Below are 12,928 nucleotides of genomic sequence, written 5' to 3'. Positions count from 1 at the left end.
TACCTAGGTATTGAGTGAACCCTGGGAACACCACGCATGCCGAGGCATACCCTAGACAGTAAAGTGTGGTTGGTGGCTTGCAGAGTCAGCCTCGCATCAGGCTGTACCTTTCAACCTCGCCACGCTGCGAGTTAAACCCCTCATTAATTCAGCTCCTCCATCCTCATTCTAATGTCGCAGGTTCCATCGATCCATCACCATGGAGGGCCTCGGGGCGGCTGCTAGCGTCATCGCCGTCGTCGACATGTCGGCTAAAGTCGCGTCCCTGTGTACCGACTATTTCAAGGCTGTCAAGAATGCTAGATCCGACATCGAGTGCCTTCAGAGTGAACTTGCCAGCCTCACTATCGTCCTCCGCGGTGCAGAGAGGCTTGTGAAAGGCCCTGATGGCAACAAGCTTCAGACGACGGAAGAGCTGGAAGCCGCGCTTGCTGAGGCTTCAGTTCAACTCCAACGGCTGATCGATGAGCTGGAGCGTAAGCATGGAAGGACCCGAAAGGTCATGAGCCGCTTTGGAATTCGTGCCTTGAAGTGGCCGTTTGAAAGCTCCGAGGTTGACAGCATCATCCAGAGTCTCGATAGGAATCAGGATATTATCTCGGCGGCCTTGATGGTTGATAACACAGCGCTTAACATTGAAACTCAGTACGTATACTTTTCTCGATTGACAGTCGTCTGGTTCTATGAAACTACACCTTCACCCTTGTCATCTACATATTTACATAGGCCTTAGCTCCAATGTCAAGCGCATCAGCTCCAATGTCCAACGTCTCAGCTCTGGTGTCCAACATATCAGTCGCACTCTTGACATGTCCAGGATTCCCGTGGCTAAAGGTGCGGCTTTTGATTCCCAGACAAACGAGCATGATCCCAAGTGCCTTCCAAATACTCGCGTCGAGCTTCGGCAAACCATCACCGCGTGGGCAGAGGACCCCCACAGTGACACCATATTCTGGCTCAATGGCATGGCAGGGACAGGCAAGTCCACCATTTCGCGGACTATTGCCCACTCATTCTCTCAGAAACATATGCTCGGCGCGAGTTTCTTCTTCAAGAGGGGTGAGCGAGATCGAGGCAATGCGTCTCGTCTGTTCACAACTATTGCTGCTCAGCTGATCACCCGACTACCTGAGAGTGGACCATTGACCATCAAAGCGATTGAAGATGAGCCGGATCTCCCAAACAAGTTCATTCAAGAGCAGTTTGAAAAACTCATCCTGGGTCCGCTGCAAGAGTTGGATAGCGATGTCTCTGACTCGAGAGTCCTCGTTCTTGTCATCGATGCACTCGACGAGTGTGACCGGGATAGCGATGTCCGACTCATCATCAACATCTTGACACGCCTCAATTCTCTGAACCGGATCAAATTGAAAGCTTTTGTGACAAGTCGACCTGAGCTACCGATCCGTCTTGGCTTCAACAATATCCGAGGCGAATACAGGGATCTCATCCTCCACATGATCCCGAAACCAGCCATTGAACACGATATATCTGAATTCCTTCATTATCAACTTGAGCAAGCCAGGCTTGAATACAATTGTCAATCGGATCCCAACAGCCAACTAGGGCCCGAATGGCCGGGTACACAAGTCACTGACACCCTCATCCAAATGGCTATCCCGCTCTTCATTTTCGCCGCCACTATTTGTCGATTCATCCAAGACCCCTTGTACGACCCTGTAACTCAACTTGAAAAGGTTCTCAAGTACAAATCTTCAGCTCAGGATTCAGAGATGAAGAAACTTGACACCACATACCGCCCAACTCTCGATCAACTGCTCCTGGATCGAACCGGACGAGCTAGAGACAAGCTCTTGAAGGACTTTAAAGATGTAATAGGTGCCATAGTTCTCCTGACCGAGCCTCTTTCTGTTTCAACCCTTTCTCGTCTTGTTGGCATTCCTGAGCGTGCTATCAATGGCATTCTCAGACCCCTGCATTCCGTTCTAAGCGTCCCGGCGTCCCCCCAAGAACCAGTTAGAATGTTGCATTTATCTTTTCGTGATTTTCTCGTCGACAAGGAGATGCGTGGAACCAATCCTTTTTGGATCGACGAGCAAGAAACGCACGAGAGACTTGCAACCAGATGCCTGGATTTGTTGTGCTCTGGAAAGCACCTGAAGCAAGATATCTGTGATTTGGGCTGGCCGGGAACTCGACGGGAAGATGTTGACAAAGAGGACATCAACTTGAGGCTTCCAGGTGAAGTTCGGTACGCATGCCTTTACTGGACTCATCATCTGGAGGGAAGCTGTTTAAAGATCTCCGACTCCAACCGAGCCTTCGGCTTCCTGAAGGATTGCTTCCTGTTCTGGCTTGAGGCGCTCGCTCTTCTGGGAGAGGCTCACAAATGCAGCTCTATGCTAGTTGCTCTACAGTCCCTCGTCGACGTGAGTCATTTCTGTTTCTTTGGCTTTCAATCATTGACCTGGGTCCCTTAGCCAAACCAAGGGGCGGAAATATCCAGCTTCCTACGAGATGCTGCCCGGTTTATCGCCAGATCAGACACGTTCATCGATGACTATCCACTCCAGATATACGCCTCGGGCCTCGTATTCGCGCCAAGTGAGAGCATCGTCAGAACAGCTTTCCAGAATTACATTCCCGGATGGATAACACAGCTGCCTCAAGTTCCAAAGAGCTGGGGTGCGAGCATACGTGTGATTGAAACCTCTTTGGAAGAGAACAGTGCGATATGCTTCTTGTCGGACAACAGGAGCCTCCAGACGGTTCACACAGATGGGGTTGTTCAACTCTGGGATACTACGGCAGGGGAACAGATTGACAGCCTCGAAACCGATGGAGGATATAACATGCTCTTCTCTTCGGATGGAGAATGCTCACTGTCGAAAAACAGAGATCAAACTATCCTGTTTTGGGGCTCTCTGACGGGGAGCCTGCAATACCGACCGATGGAATTCATAGAAAGTCTTGCCTTATCCCTAGATGGAAAGCTGGCTGCATGTGCCACACTCAACGGCTTAGTACGTGTCCTTGATTATCAAGATGGCAAATTGCGACAGCGATTCTATGGGGAAATGGGAAGGACAGTCGGAATTGCTTTGTCTCCGGACGGCCAACTGCTTGCTATCAGCCGGAGTCGCATAATGCAGCTATGGGATCTTGATTTGGGCGGAAAGATTGAGCAGCTCCTGGATACTCTAGATGATCAGCAGGTTTGTTTCTCACCGGATAGCAAACTGTTTGCCATTACCTGTCGGAATAAGGTTGTGGTGTACCGTGCTAGGAGTTGTGAAGTGTTCCAAGAACTTCGGGGCCACACTACTTCGGTCAGTGTGATCGCGTTTGCGCCAGATGGTCAGCATATCACATCAGCTTCAGGTGATGGAACGATCCGTCTCTGGCACCTCGCCACTGGCAAAGAGATACATCGATTCGAGCATCCATGCAGAATCATCCGCAGCATGCACTTCTCCCCTGATGGCTGCTTACTCGCAGCATCATCAAACAGCATGATCCTGCTCTGGGACCCAACCGTCAAGGATGATGCAGATCATTCGATAGGGTATGGTGGCACTATCAATCACCTTGCCCTCTCGCGAGACAGAAAGCAGGCCGCTTCGGCCGTCGGAAACTGCAAACGTGTTGAGATTTGGGATCTCGATACTGCACAAAACATCAAGACACTTGCCGTCGTACGCAAGGGCATGATCCTTGGAGTGTCTTTCTCTCAGGTGCAAGAAAACCTCGTGTGGTCAGTTGCTGACTTCGATATTATCAAATGCCAGAATTCCATCTCAGGAGAGGAAATTTATGTGAAGAAACTCGACAACAAAAAAGAGTTGTTTGCGAATAGCGTGATATTCTCTCCCAATGGCAACAGCGTTGCCTTGCTGTACCCGGGCATAGTCAAGATTTGGGGCCTCCTGACAAGGAAGATGCAGCACACGATGACGTCTAAGGGAACTGTCTCCGAACGCACTTTCTTCTCCTCAGACAGCAAAACATTCGTATCGGCCACAAGGAGCAGCGAGCTGATCATCCTGGACTTGGCATCTGGGCGCATCAAACAGGTGGAAGCTGGCCAGATCTTTGATTCAGCTGCTGTGTCTTCGCTTCATGGTTCTATCCTGGCCGTGCCATCGCTAGAACTACCGGAGGTGAAGTTCTGGGACATTAACACTGGAGCTTGCCTGGGTACCACACGAGTCAATGAACCCCTTCAATACGTGGAGTTCGACGCGGCTGGCTCCCGCCTCATCACAGAGCAGGGGCACATCGAGGTTCCGCCACTGCACCATTATGACCCCGATGAGCCAGCGCCTCATCGAGACTTTGAAGGATATGGGTTAGCAAGAAATCTTGCATGGGTTACATGGAAGGGGAGGCCTTTTATCTGGTTGCCACCCAGCTATCGACCTCCGCCTCCATCTCTTAATCGCAAAACATCAGTATTCATGGGATCGACAATCATTCTGGGAATTACTTCAGGATACATGTCTATTCTCAAGTTTGTCGAGACACCGCCATGGGCAACTTGAGGGAAACATGGCTCGCAGAGCTGTTCAGGGTAGTCCAATAGAGTCTACGGAGATAATGAGAAATCGATGCTCAACCCTGTGCTAATTTTGGGCCCTGATGCCAATCGTACATCTGAGGATGACTGGGATATCTAATTTCCGCCTAGATGAATGCTAAGATACGCTTAGCTCAAATTGTTAGCTATAGGCGCTATGTATGTGAGTATAAGTGTCAAATGTGACAGCCTGCCACATGCCTTGAAGGGTGTCACGTGATGACACTAGGCTCAATTAGGAAGGCGCAGAAATCGCTCCTTCCCTTTAGCGAGGCTTCGCCGAGGAACACAAGAAGAACAATAATTAAACACATCGTTACATTTGATAATTAATAGTCAGAATACTAGCCACTTGCGTAATTAACTAATTAATCAATTAATTAATTACTTAAGATGTCTTTGAACGCTAAATCCTCCGCGAGGATTTGCCTATGCACTACTAAAGACTAGACCCTCTGGGCTGATTAGTTTAAATCGAAGGTAAAATGCGCCTAGCTTTGGGACTATATTGACCCCGAGGCATCATAGAGACTTGGCCTAAGCCTTAATAAAGCTATAGTCGCCCCATCGAGGCCATAGATAAAGCGATTCTATAAGAGGAACGCTAATAATAACTGCTCGGCGAGTATACGCGTAATAGATATCATGGAGCTATATATTAATAATATGCCTCTTTGGATCACGTTAAACGCGGAATATATATCTAAAAGGAAGGATTATAAGCTCCTTATAAAAAAGATTAATAATTTATAAAAATAGATATATAAGACTATAAGCTTAAAGTATCTTTATTAATATTATATTATAGATAAGGAGATTAATAAGTAATATATCTTATTAAAGCTATACCTAGGTATTAACTTATTTAATTATAAGATATAAGCCTATTAAGAATATATTAAAACCCTTATGATTTTTTATTAAAAGAGATTATTAATAAAAAAAGAAGTAAAAGACTAGTTAAATAAGTAAGATTAAGTATATTATAAGCTCCTTAAAGTAAGATTTAAGGACTTAAAGGAAGTAAGCCTATAGTTTACTAAATATATATAGGCCCTTAGCTAAAGCTATTATAAGACTTAGATTTATTTTTATTACTCTTTATACCTAGAAGAGATAAAAAAAATACCCTTATATTAATAAAGGTACTATAAGATATATAATTTTTCTTAAATAATATTATAAATAATTATATAATACCCTATAGAAAGGCTAAGCTAAGAGCTTTTAGCCTAATAATTACTAAAGGCTTACTAATTAATATAACTAAAAGCATTAAAGATATAAATAATAATTAAAAAAGAAATAACTTTTATAAAAGAGGAAGGCATAAAAGAGGCTATTAAGGAGCGCAAAGGGGATAAAACCCGCGTAGCCTATTAATCCGCGAGGGCATGCTAAGAGATAGCTAAAATAATAGTCGCCCTATTAAGCGCAAATAAAGCGAAGGAGAAGAGAGGTCTAGTAAGTATAAGGCCTATTATAGCTTTTATCCGCTCTTAGCTTATTATTATATAATTAAAGAGATAAGGCCTGACTAATAAAAGGCTAATAATAGAATTATTAAGCTTATAAAGAGCTAAGTACTTATTAATAAGTTACTTATAGATTAAATTAGAAAGGTAAAGAAATTAAAGTCTTTAGATTAATTATTAGGTAAATATTAAGAAAAGGCTTAAGCTGCTTTTTATTTCTTATAATAGTTAATATATACGCTAAAGAACTTAGCTATCTTTAACTTAGGAGCTATAGTGCATATCTTTAATAATCTCTTGCGCTTTACTTAGTTAATCGCCGCTACGCTAAGGGATTTCCTTTAGGCAAGGACTATCCCTATAGCTATTAATAGCTATAAATTAGTTAATATTACTATAAAAAGAGCTAATAGCTTACTAAAGAAGCTATAGCTATATAATATAATATATTATAAGAAGTTTATAAGTAACTTAGTCTCCTTTATAAGGCTAAGAAAGCGCGGCTTATAGTAAGATATAAGCCCTAGGAATAACTGCCTAAGACAATTAGATTATAGCTTCTTATATTACCTTAAGGAGATATATAATTAATAGGTCCTTAAGTACTAATAGCTCGCTAAGGACGCGGTAATAACTATAACTATAGAGCTACTAAAGAATAACTTAGTACTTATTCCTCTATAGAGGAATAGATATATTATATATATAAAGAGATAATGCTAGGGTCGGACCGGAGCTTATGCAGCTAAGGTGAACTAGTTAATTAAATATCTAAGACTAAGGAAGGGAGAGAAAAGGAAAAGAACTAGCTATGGCCTCGCTGCGGGTTTTATGCAGGGCTTATAGCGGGGCTACAGAGAAGGATTTCTCTGGTCTTAGTTTTTCCAGGGGGAAATAACCTTCCTCACGGGTTCGCCCGTAATAATATCCCCCCCCCTCTGGCTCTGTGTGCGTCTTCATAGCGTACTCGCAGCTAGTGCTCTGCCACTTATATTCCGTTTTCTATATACCTTATTAGTACTTATATAATCGCGCTCGGACTAATATAATTAAGTCACTTAGGATATAGCCCGGGCTATATTAAAGAGATTTATTTCCCCTTATACTCTCCCCGAGCTTATAATATGCTCCTCGCGCCTTAGTCCTCGCATACTCTTAACCTTCTTATATCCCTTTATTTAATAATAATAATAGAAATAATAATAAGAAGAAAATATACTTAAAACGGCATAATAATAGTAAATCACTGCGCCGGCTATGGCCTATACGCTAGGGCATAAAGAGTCCTCTTCGCACTTATTTAAGCTTTCTTTTTTTCCTCCTCCTTTAACCCTTTTATTTTATAAGTAGCCTTAGCTATGGATTAATATTTTGCCCGCCCCTTCTCTAAGACTCTTTTACTAACCCGCTGCTAGGTTATTAGTAAATCTTATATACTGCGCTCTCTCTCGCCTTGCTTTTCTCCCTATATGCCATATATGCTATATAAGTATGCCTTTATGCGCCGCTTTATCTTAGCTAACCCGCGTAGGCCTTAGTGCTAACTATGCCTAAAGCGCGCGGTCGCTTATTGCCCTTTTAGTAGTACTAGCTTATATCTCACTAAGCCTATAAAGTCTTATATTATTTATTATAGTAGTAGGTCTTTATATAATTATTACTTATTCCTAGCTAACTTATAAGTAGCTTAGTCTATTAAGTGCTATTATTATAAGCGTAATAGCAAACTATGCGAGTTTATAAGTATTATCCTTTTTTTATTATATCTTTATAACTAACTTTTTATAAACTTATAGCTCCCTTATAAGTACTAAGAGGTCCTTTTTGCTTTCTTCCCCCTCTAGAGCTAGGATTAAGCTAATAATATTACCTACCTAGCCGATACTATAAGTTCTTATTAACTTTATTGCGATAGCTTTATTAACTCTCTGCTAGGCAGTGGTTAAAGCTCTTAGTAATAGCCGCCGTGCCCTATGCTAACTTTATTATAATACTCCTGCCGACTATGCCCGCTCCGCCGCCTAGGCCGCCGCTATTACTAAGTCGTATATCACTAATAACTTCGCTGCGCGGTTATATGCCCTCGCTATTAAGAGTCTAAAGGTTTAGACTAATATTACTAACTCCCTCCGCGTTATTACTAGAGAGTACCTCGCCGCTAGTAATTTAAGCACATAGCTACCTCGCCGTATAGGCTTTATTATCCTTGCCCTTAGTATTAATAATATTAAGAATAAGGTTTCTAAGGATAATACTAATAATAGTAGAGATAATACCGCTATGGATATTAATAGGGATAGTAGCGGGTCTACTATGAAATTTAGATAAAAGCGCAAGGCTTTTACCCCGCATAAGGCTAAGGCTAAGAAGACTAAGGCATCTAAGCCTTAAGAGGTTAATAATAGTTTTCTGCTCTATCACTGCTAGGTTACTACTGGTTTATTTAGATAGCTACCTTATAGCTATAGTGCTTTATATTTTTTTATATAGCATAAAATTAATTTTAGCTTAAGCCCTCTTACTTACCTTATATTTACTCTTTACTCTCTCTCTATAACCCTATAATAACCTTACTTATTTATTTTTTACTTTATTTTTATATATAGTCTTATTATATAAACCTTAAGTTATAAATTTATATAACTTTTTCTTTTTATTAGTAAGGGAGGGTCTTATTTATAGGCCTGCTATAACCTAGTTATATAGTCGCTAATAGGGCTATTATTATCCTATATAGGACTATATGCTTCCTTAAACTATTTAAGCGCTGCTATCTCTTATAATTTTAATATTAGCTCCTAAGTTAGTTATTTATAACTCTTTTATTATATAAGGGCTTAGCATATTTACCCGCGACCTTACTACTACTAATATATATATAGGATTTCTTTAACCTCTTATTTATCTTCTCTATCTACCTTAATTACTAATAGCTAGAAGTTATTATTTTATTAACTAGGCCAGGGGTCTTACTATGCCCTCCTTATAAGATTAATATAAAATCATAAGAAAACTCTTCTTAGCATATTTAGCTATACTATATATAGGCTTATTACTTATATAATTATATATTTAAGGTATAACTAATTAAGCTTTTTATAGGGTCTTTTTATTTTAATATTTATAAGGTTTAATTATATTTTATCTCTTACTTTATAATATTTAATAAGCCTTTACCGCTAATTAGTAGTATCCTCTTAGTATTACTATATAGCTATTGCATTAGCTTATATAAACTTAGTAACCTCTTAAAGTCTCTCTATAAAAGCTTTTATATTAGCTTTATTATAACTCCGCGGCATAAATATATCTACCTCGTCGATTAAAAAGGGGTATATATAGTATCTATACTTAATAAAGAAAGGGCTTATATTAATTATAGCGTAATCGCAATTATTTATTATTAACTACGCTATAAATAAGAGCTCGCCCTAATTATCTTAATTAAAACTAATATATACTTATAGGTAGCCTTATATATCTTAGTTAGTTTACTTAGGCCTATTATCTATCTAAGGATAATAAGCTATGCTAAGGCGCTGCTTAATCCCTATGAGCCGGCAAAGAGCTCGCTAAAAAGCACTTATCTAATTAGACCCTCTATTACTTATAATTAACTTTAGCATTTTATAGAAATAATAATAATAGCTAAGAAATTACTACGTATACGCTACGGCATCTATGCTATTTATAGCCTTAAGTATTACTACTTGGGTTAGATAGTCCTTAATTACTTATAAGTACTTCGCCCCTAAGGGTCTTATAAGCGGGAGGTCTATTATAAAGTCTATAGAGAGGTCACTGCGGAGTTACTAGGGTATTAATAGCGACCTAAGTAGTCCTTATTTTAGCTACCGCTAGATTATACTCCTCCCGTATATATTATAATTAGCTATAAAGCTATAAATAAGCTGCGAGCTCTTTAGCTAGAAGAAGCATCTTTGCATTAAAGCTATAATGCTATCTCGTCCTAGGTAACTAGCTATAAATACGTCGTGCTCTGCCTAGATAATATGAGTTCGCAGGGTATCCTTCTCTTATTCGCTATATTTATCTATTTTATCTCCTCCTAGGATCTAGAGCTTATTATAATATATTAATCTTCTAGCATAATTAATTCTATATTTAGCGATTTAAACTTTTAGCTTAAGAGAAGGGTAAAAGCTATAATCTTATTACTAAACCGCTGCGAGGGCTTCCTTATAGATCTTATCCTCTAGTAATATAGTTTGCCATAGGTGTTCTAGCTCTAGGTATTCTAGGAAGACCGCTCGGGCTAGTAGTGTCCCCTTAGTAACTTCGCTAGGGTCTTCTTTACCTCTTGCTACTCTAGGTAGTGCAGAGGTAGGTATTAGCTATAGGTAACGCCCTTGCTCCCTTTTGTCTTTAGCTCCTTGCGGGATATCTTATTCATAGCGACTTAGCGCATTAGGCGCTATAGCTTAGCTACTAGGTTAATACTCTAGGCTAAAGTTAAACTTAGCTATCTCGCTAGCCTATTTGCTTTGCCTCTCTGTAAGTATCCTCTTAGTTATAAAGTAATATAAATTCTTATAATCTATAAGGATAGTAAAGTAATTATAGCTTTATAGCTCTAACCTCTAGGCTTCTAAGCAGTATATAATAGCTAATATCTCCTTATTATAAATAAGGTAGTTATACTCTATAAGATTATATCGCCGTAAGAAGAATATAACTAGCCTAAGTCTTCCCTATAAGTCTAATTATATAAGCATGCCTCTACTAGCATTACTTAAAGAGTTAATCTCTAGGTAGGTCTTCTAGAGAGGGTTAAATTCCGCTAATATAAGGGCATTTATAAAGCAATCCTTTAGCTCCTAGAATATTACTTCCTCGCTAGGACCCTATAAGAAGGGTATTCCCTTTTTATAAAGCCTTATTAAGGGCCTTATAATCTTTAAGAAATTAGAAATAAAGACTTAGTAGTAATTAATAAACCCTATAAAGCTTTATATTTCTTTTACTATAAAGGGCGCTACCTATTCTTAGATAGCTCGCTACTTCTCTAGATTATAGGCTACCCCTTCTCTTGCCCTAATAATAAAGCTAAGATATTTTACTTCTTAGACTATAAACTTATACTTCTTAGGGTCTAGATATAACCCGGCTTTCTCTAGGGCCTTAAAAACTAGCTAAACCTTCGCTATATACTCTTTGCGAGTTCTATCTATATAGATTAGGACGTTATCTATATATGCTATAATAAATTAGTCTAGGTATTCTTAAAGGGCGCTATTAATATACCGCTAGAATATAGCGGGGGCGCTAATAAGTCTAAACGGGGTTATTAGCTACTTATATAACCTAAATCTAATGCGGAAGGCTATCTTAGCCTCGTGCCCTCTTTTAATCCTAATCTTATAGAAAGCGGCTATTATATTAAGCTTTATAAACCACTTAGCTCTAGCTAAGATCCTTAAGGTCTCTATAATTAGGGGGAGTAAGTAATAATCTCACCGCGTAATTATATTAAGGGCGCAATAGTTATAGCAGAAATAAACTCCTCCTCTAGGTTTCTTAACTAGTAATATAAGGGCCGCTATAGACGAGTTATTAACTTATATAAACCCCTTATCTAATAAGTTATTAAGTATTTTCCTTAGGACTATAAGTTCCTCTCTTAATATTAAGTATAGGGGTCCCTAAGGTAAGGTCAGCTTATTGCCATACTGGTCTTATACTAGGTTAATTTTATAATTATAGCTTGGTCGCTGGGGGGGCAATTACGAGGCCTCTATGGGTAAGAAGAGGCGCGGGTAGGCTTATAGGATCTCTTAGGGAATCAGCTCGGCTAAGTTAATAGGTTTATCCTTATTATCGAGCTTCTTTAACGCCTTAGCTATATCTGCTAGGCTGACTAACATAACAGAGCTAGCCACGTCTTCCTAACGGCCTCTCCGCTTCCTCGCTCATCGGCAAATACCAGCGAAGGTAGCGGCCGATACCAGATAGGCGCTCCTAATTAACTATATAGCTTTAGGTTCTTTTTCTAAAGCAAGGCATATCGAGATCCTAGCGGCCCCGTGCCAGATTCGCCGCTGGGCCGCAAAGTATATAATATCTTCGGCTTTTATCTATAGTTTGCCGAGGTATATATCCCCGTCGAGGCTATCTACCGCGTATATATATATAAGATATTTATGCCCTTAGATCTTAATTATAAATATAATAACTCCTCTAGCTATTATTAATTAATTATTTATAATAAAGCTATAAAATTACTATTATTTCTTTTTAATATATAATAGGTTAAGCTTATAGGTAAGGAAAGAGTTAATTAGCGCGAATATATTATAATTATTATCTAGGAGCGCTTAGTACTTATAAGTACTAATTCATAGGTCTATTAATATAGACTCGCTAAGTATACTTTACTTCCTTTTTTTTTATCCTTTAAGCTCTTATTTTATTAGCTTTAATACCTATTTTCGCGTTAAAGCTACTCTTTTCTCTTATCTTTAAGGCTAAGGTCCTCGTCGCTAAATAGCTATAAGTCTCCTACTTAGTCGTCGGGAGGGCTAACCCTAGCTATATATTATTAGTTAGGTTATCAGGCCCGACGGGGATAGCTAGCCACTAAGTATTATTTAGACCTACACTTAAAGTAAGCCTTCTATTCGTCTGCGGTGGGTTCCCTGCGGACCTATTACTTCTCCTGAGCGGCCTTATTAATACCTATTATCTTAGTATCTCCCTCGTAGTCTCGTGTCTAACTAGGACCTTATGGCTATTAGCGGCTGCGATTTAATTAGTTCCTTTCCATAGGGTAATAGCTGCGACGCTGTGACCTCTCTGAGACTATCTCTCTTTCTAGGCCTAACCTCTCGAGCTTTTACGCCACTTCTTAAACTTATTTAATCTATAGGTTATAAGTTATTAAGAGCTTAATAGTAAC

The 12,928-nt window shown here is 39.7% G+C and overlaps 2 protein-coding genes across 2 annotated transcripts; both read left to right on the top strand.

Annotated features, from left to right (window-relative positions):
* Positions 1–199: 199 nt before the first annotated feature.
* LRP88_12491 (ATP-binding protein) lies at positions 200–2,259 on the top strand (the record flags this gene model as incomplete). The annotated part of the gene is made up of 3 exons (XM_083248884.1): positions 200–645; positions 734–1,832; positions 2,203–2,259. 3 exons carry the CDS (start codon positions 200–202, stop codon positions 2,257–2,259), a joined length of 1,602 nt encoding a protein of 533 aa, XP_083095339.1.
* Positions 2,260–3,473: 1,214 nt separating this feature from the next.
* On the top strand, positions 3,474–4,502 carry LRP88_12490 (WD40 repeat domain-containing protein; the record flags this gene model as incomplete). The annotated part of the gene is made up of 1 exon (XM_083248883.1): positions 3,474–4,502. One exon carries the CDS (start codon positions 3,474–3,476, stop codon positions 4,500–4,502), a length of 1,029 nt encoding a protein of 342 aa, XP_083095338.1.
* Positions 4,503–12,928: the final 8,426 nt, after the last annotated feature.

Source organism: Fusarium phalaenopsidis (genome assembly GCF_050370095.1).
Source record: "Fusarium phalaenopsidis strain FUZ10S chromosome Unknown contig_32318, whole genome shotgun sequence".
Lineage (NCBI taxonomy): Eukaryota > Fungi > Ascomycota > Sordariomycetes > Hypocreales > Nectriaceae > Fusarium > Fusarium phalaenopsidis.
This window is presented reverse-complemented; position numbering and strand designations above follow the sequence as displayed.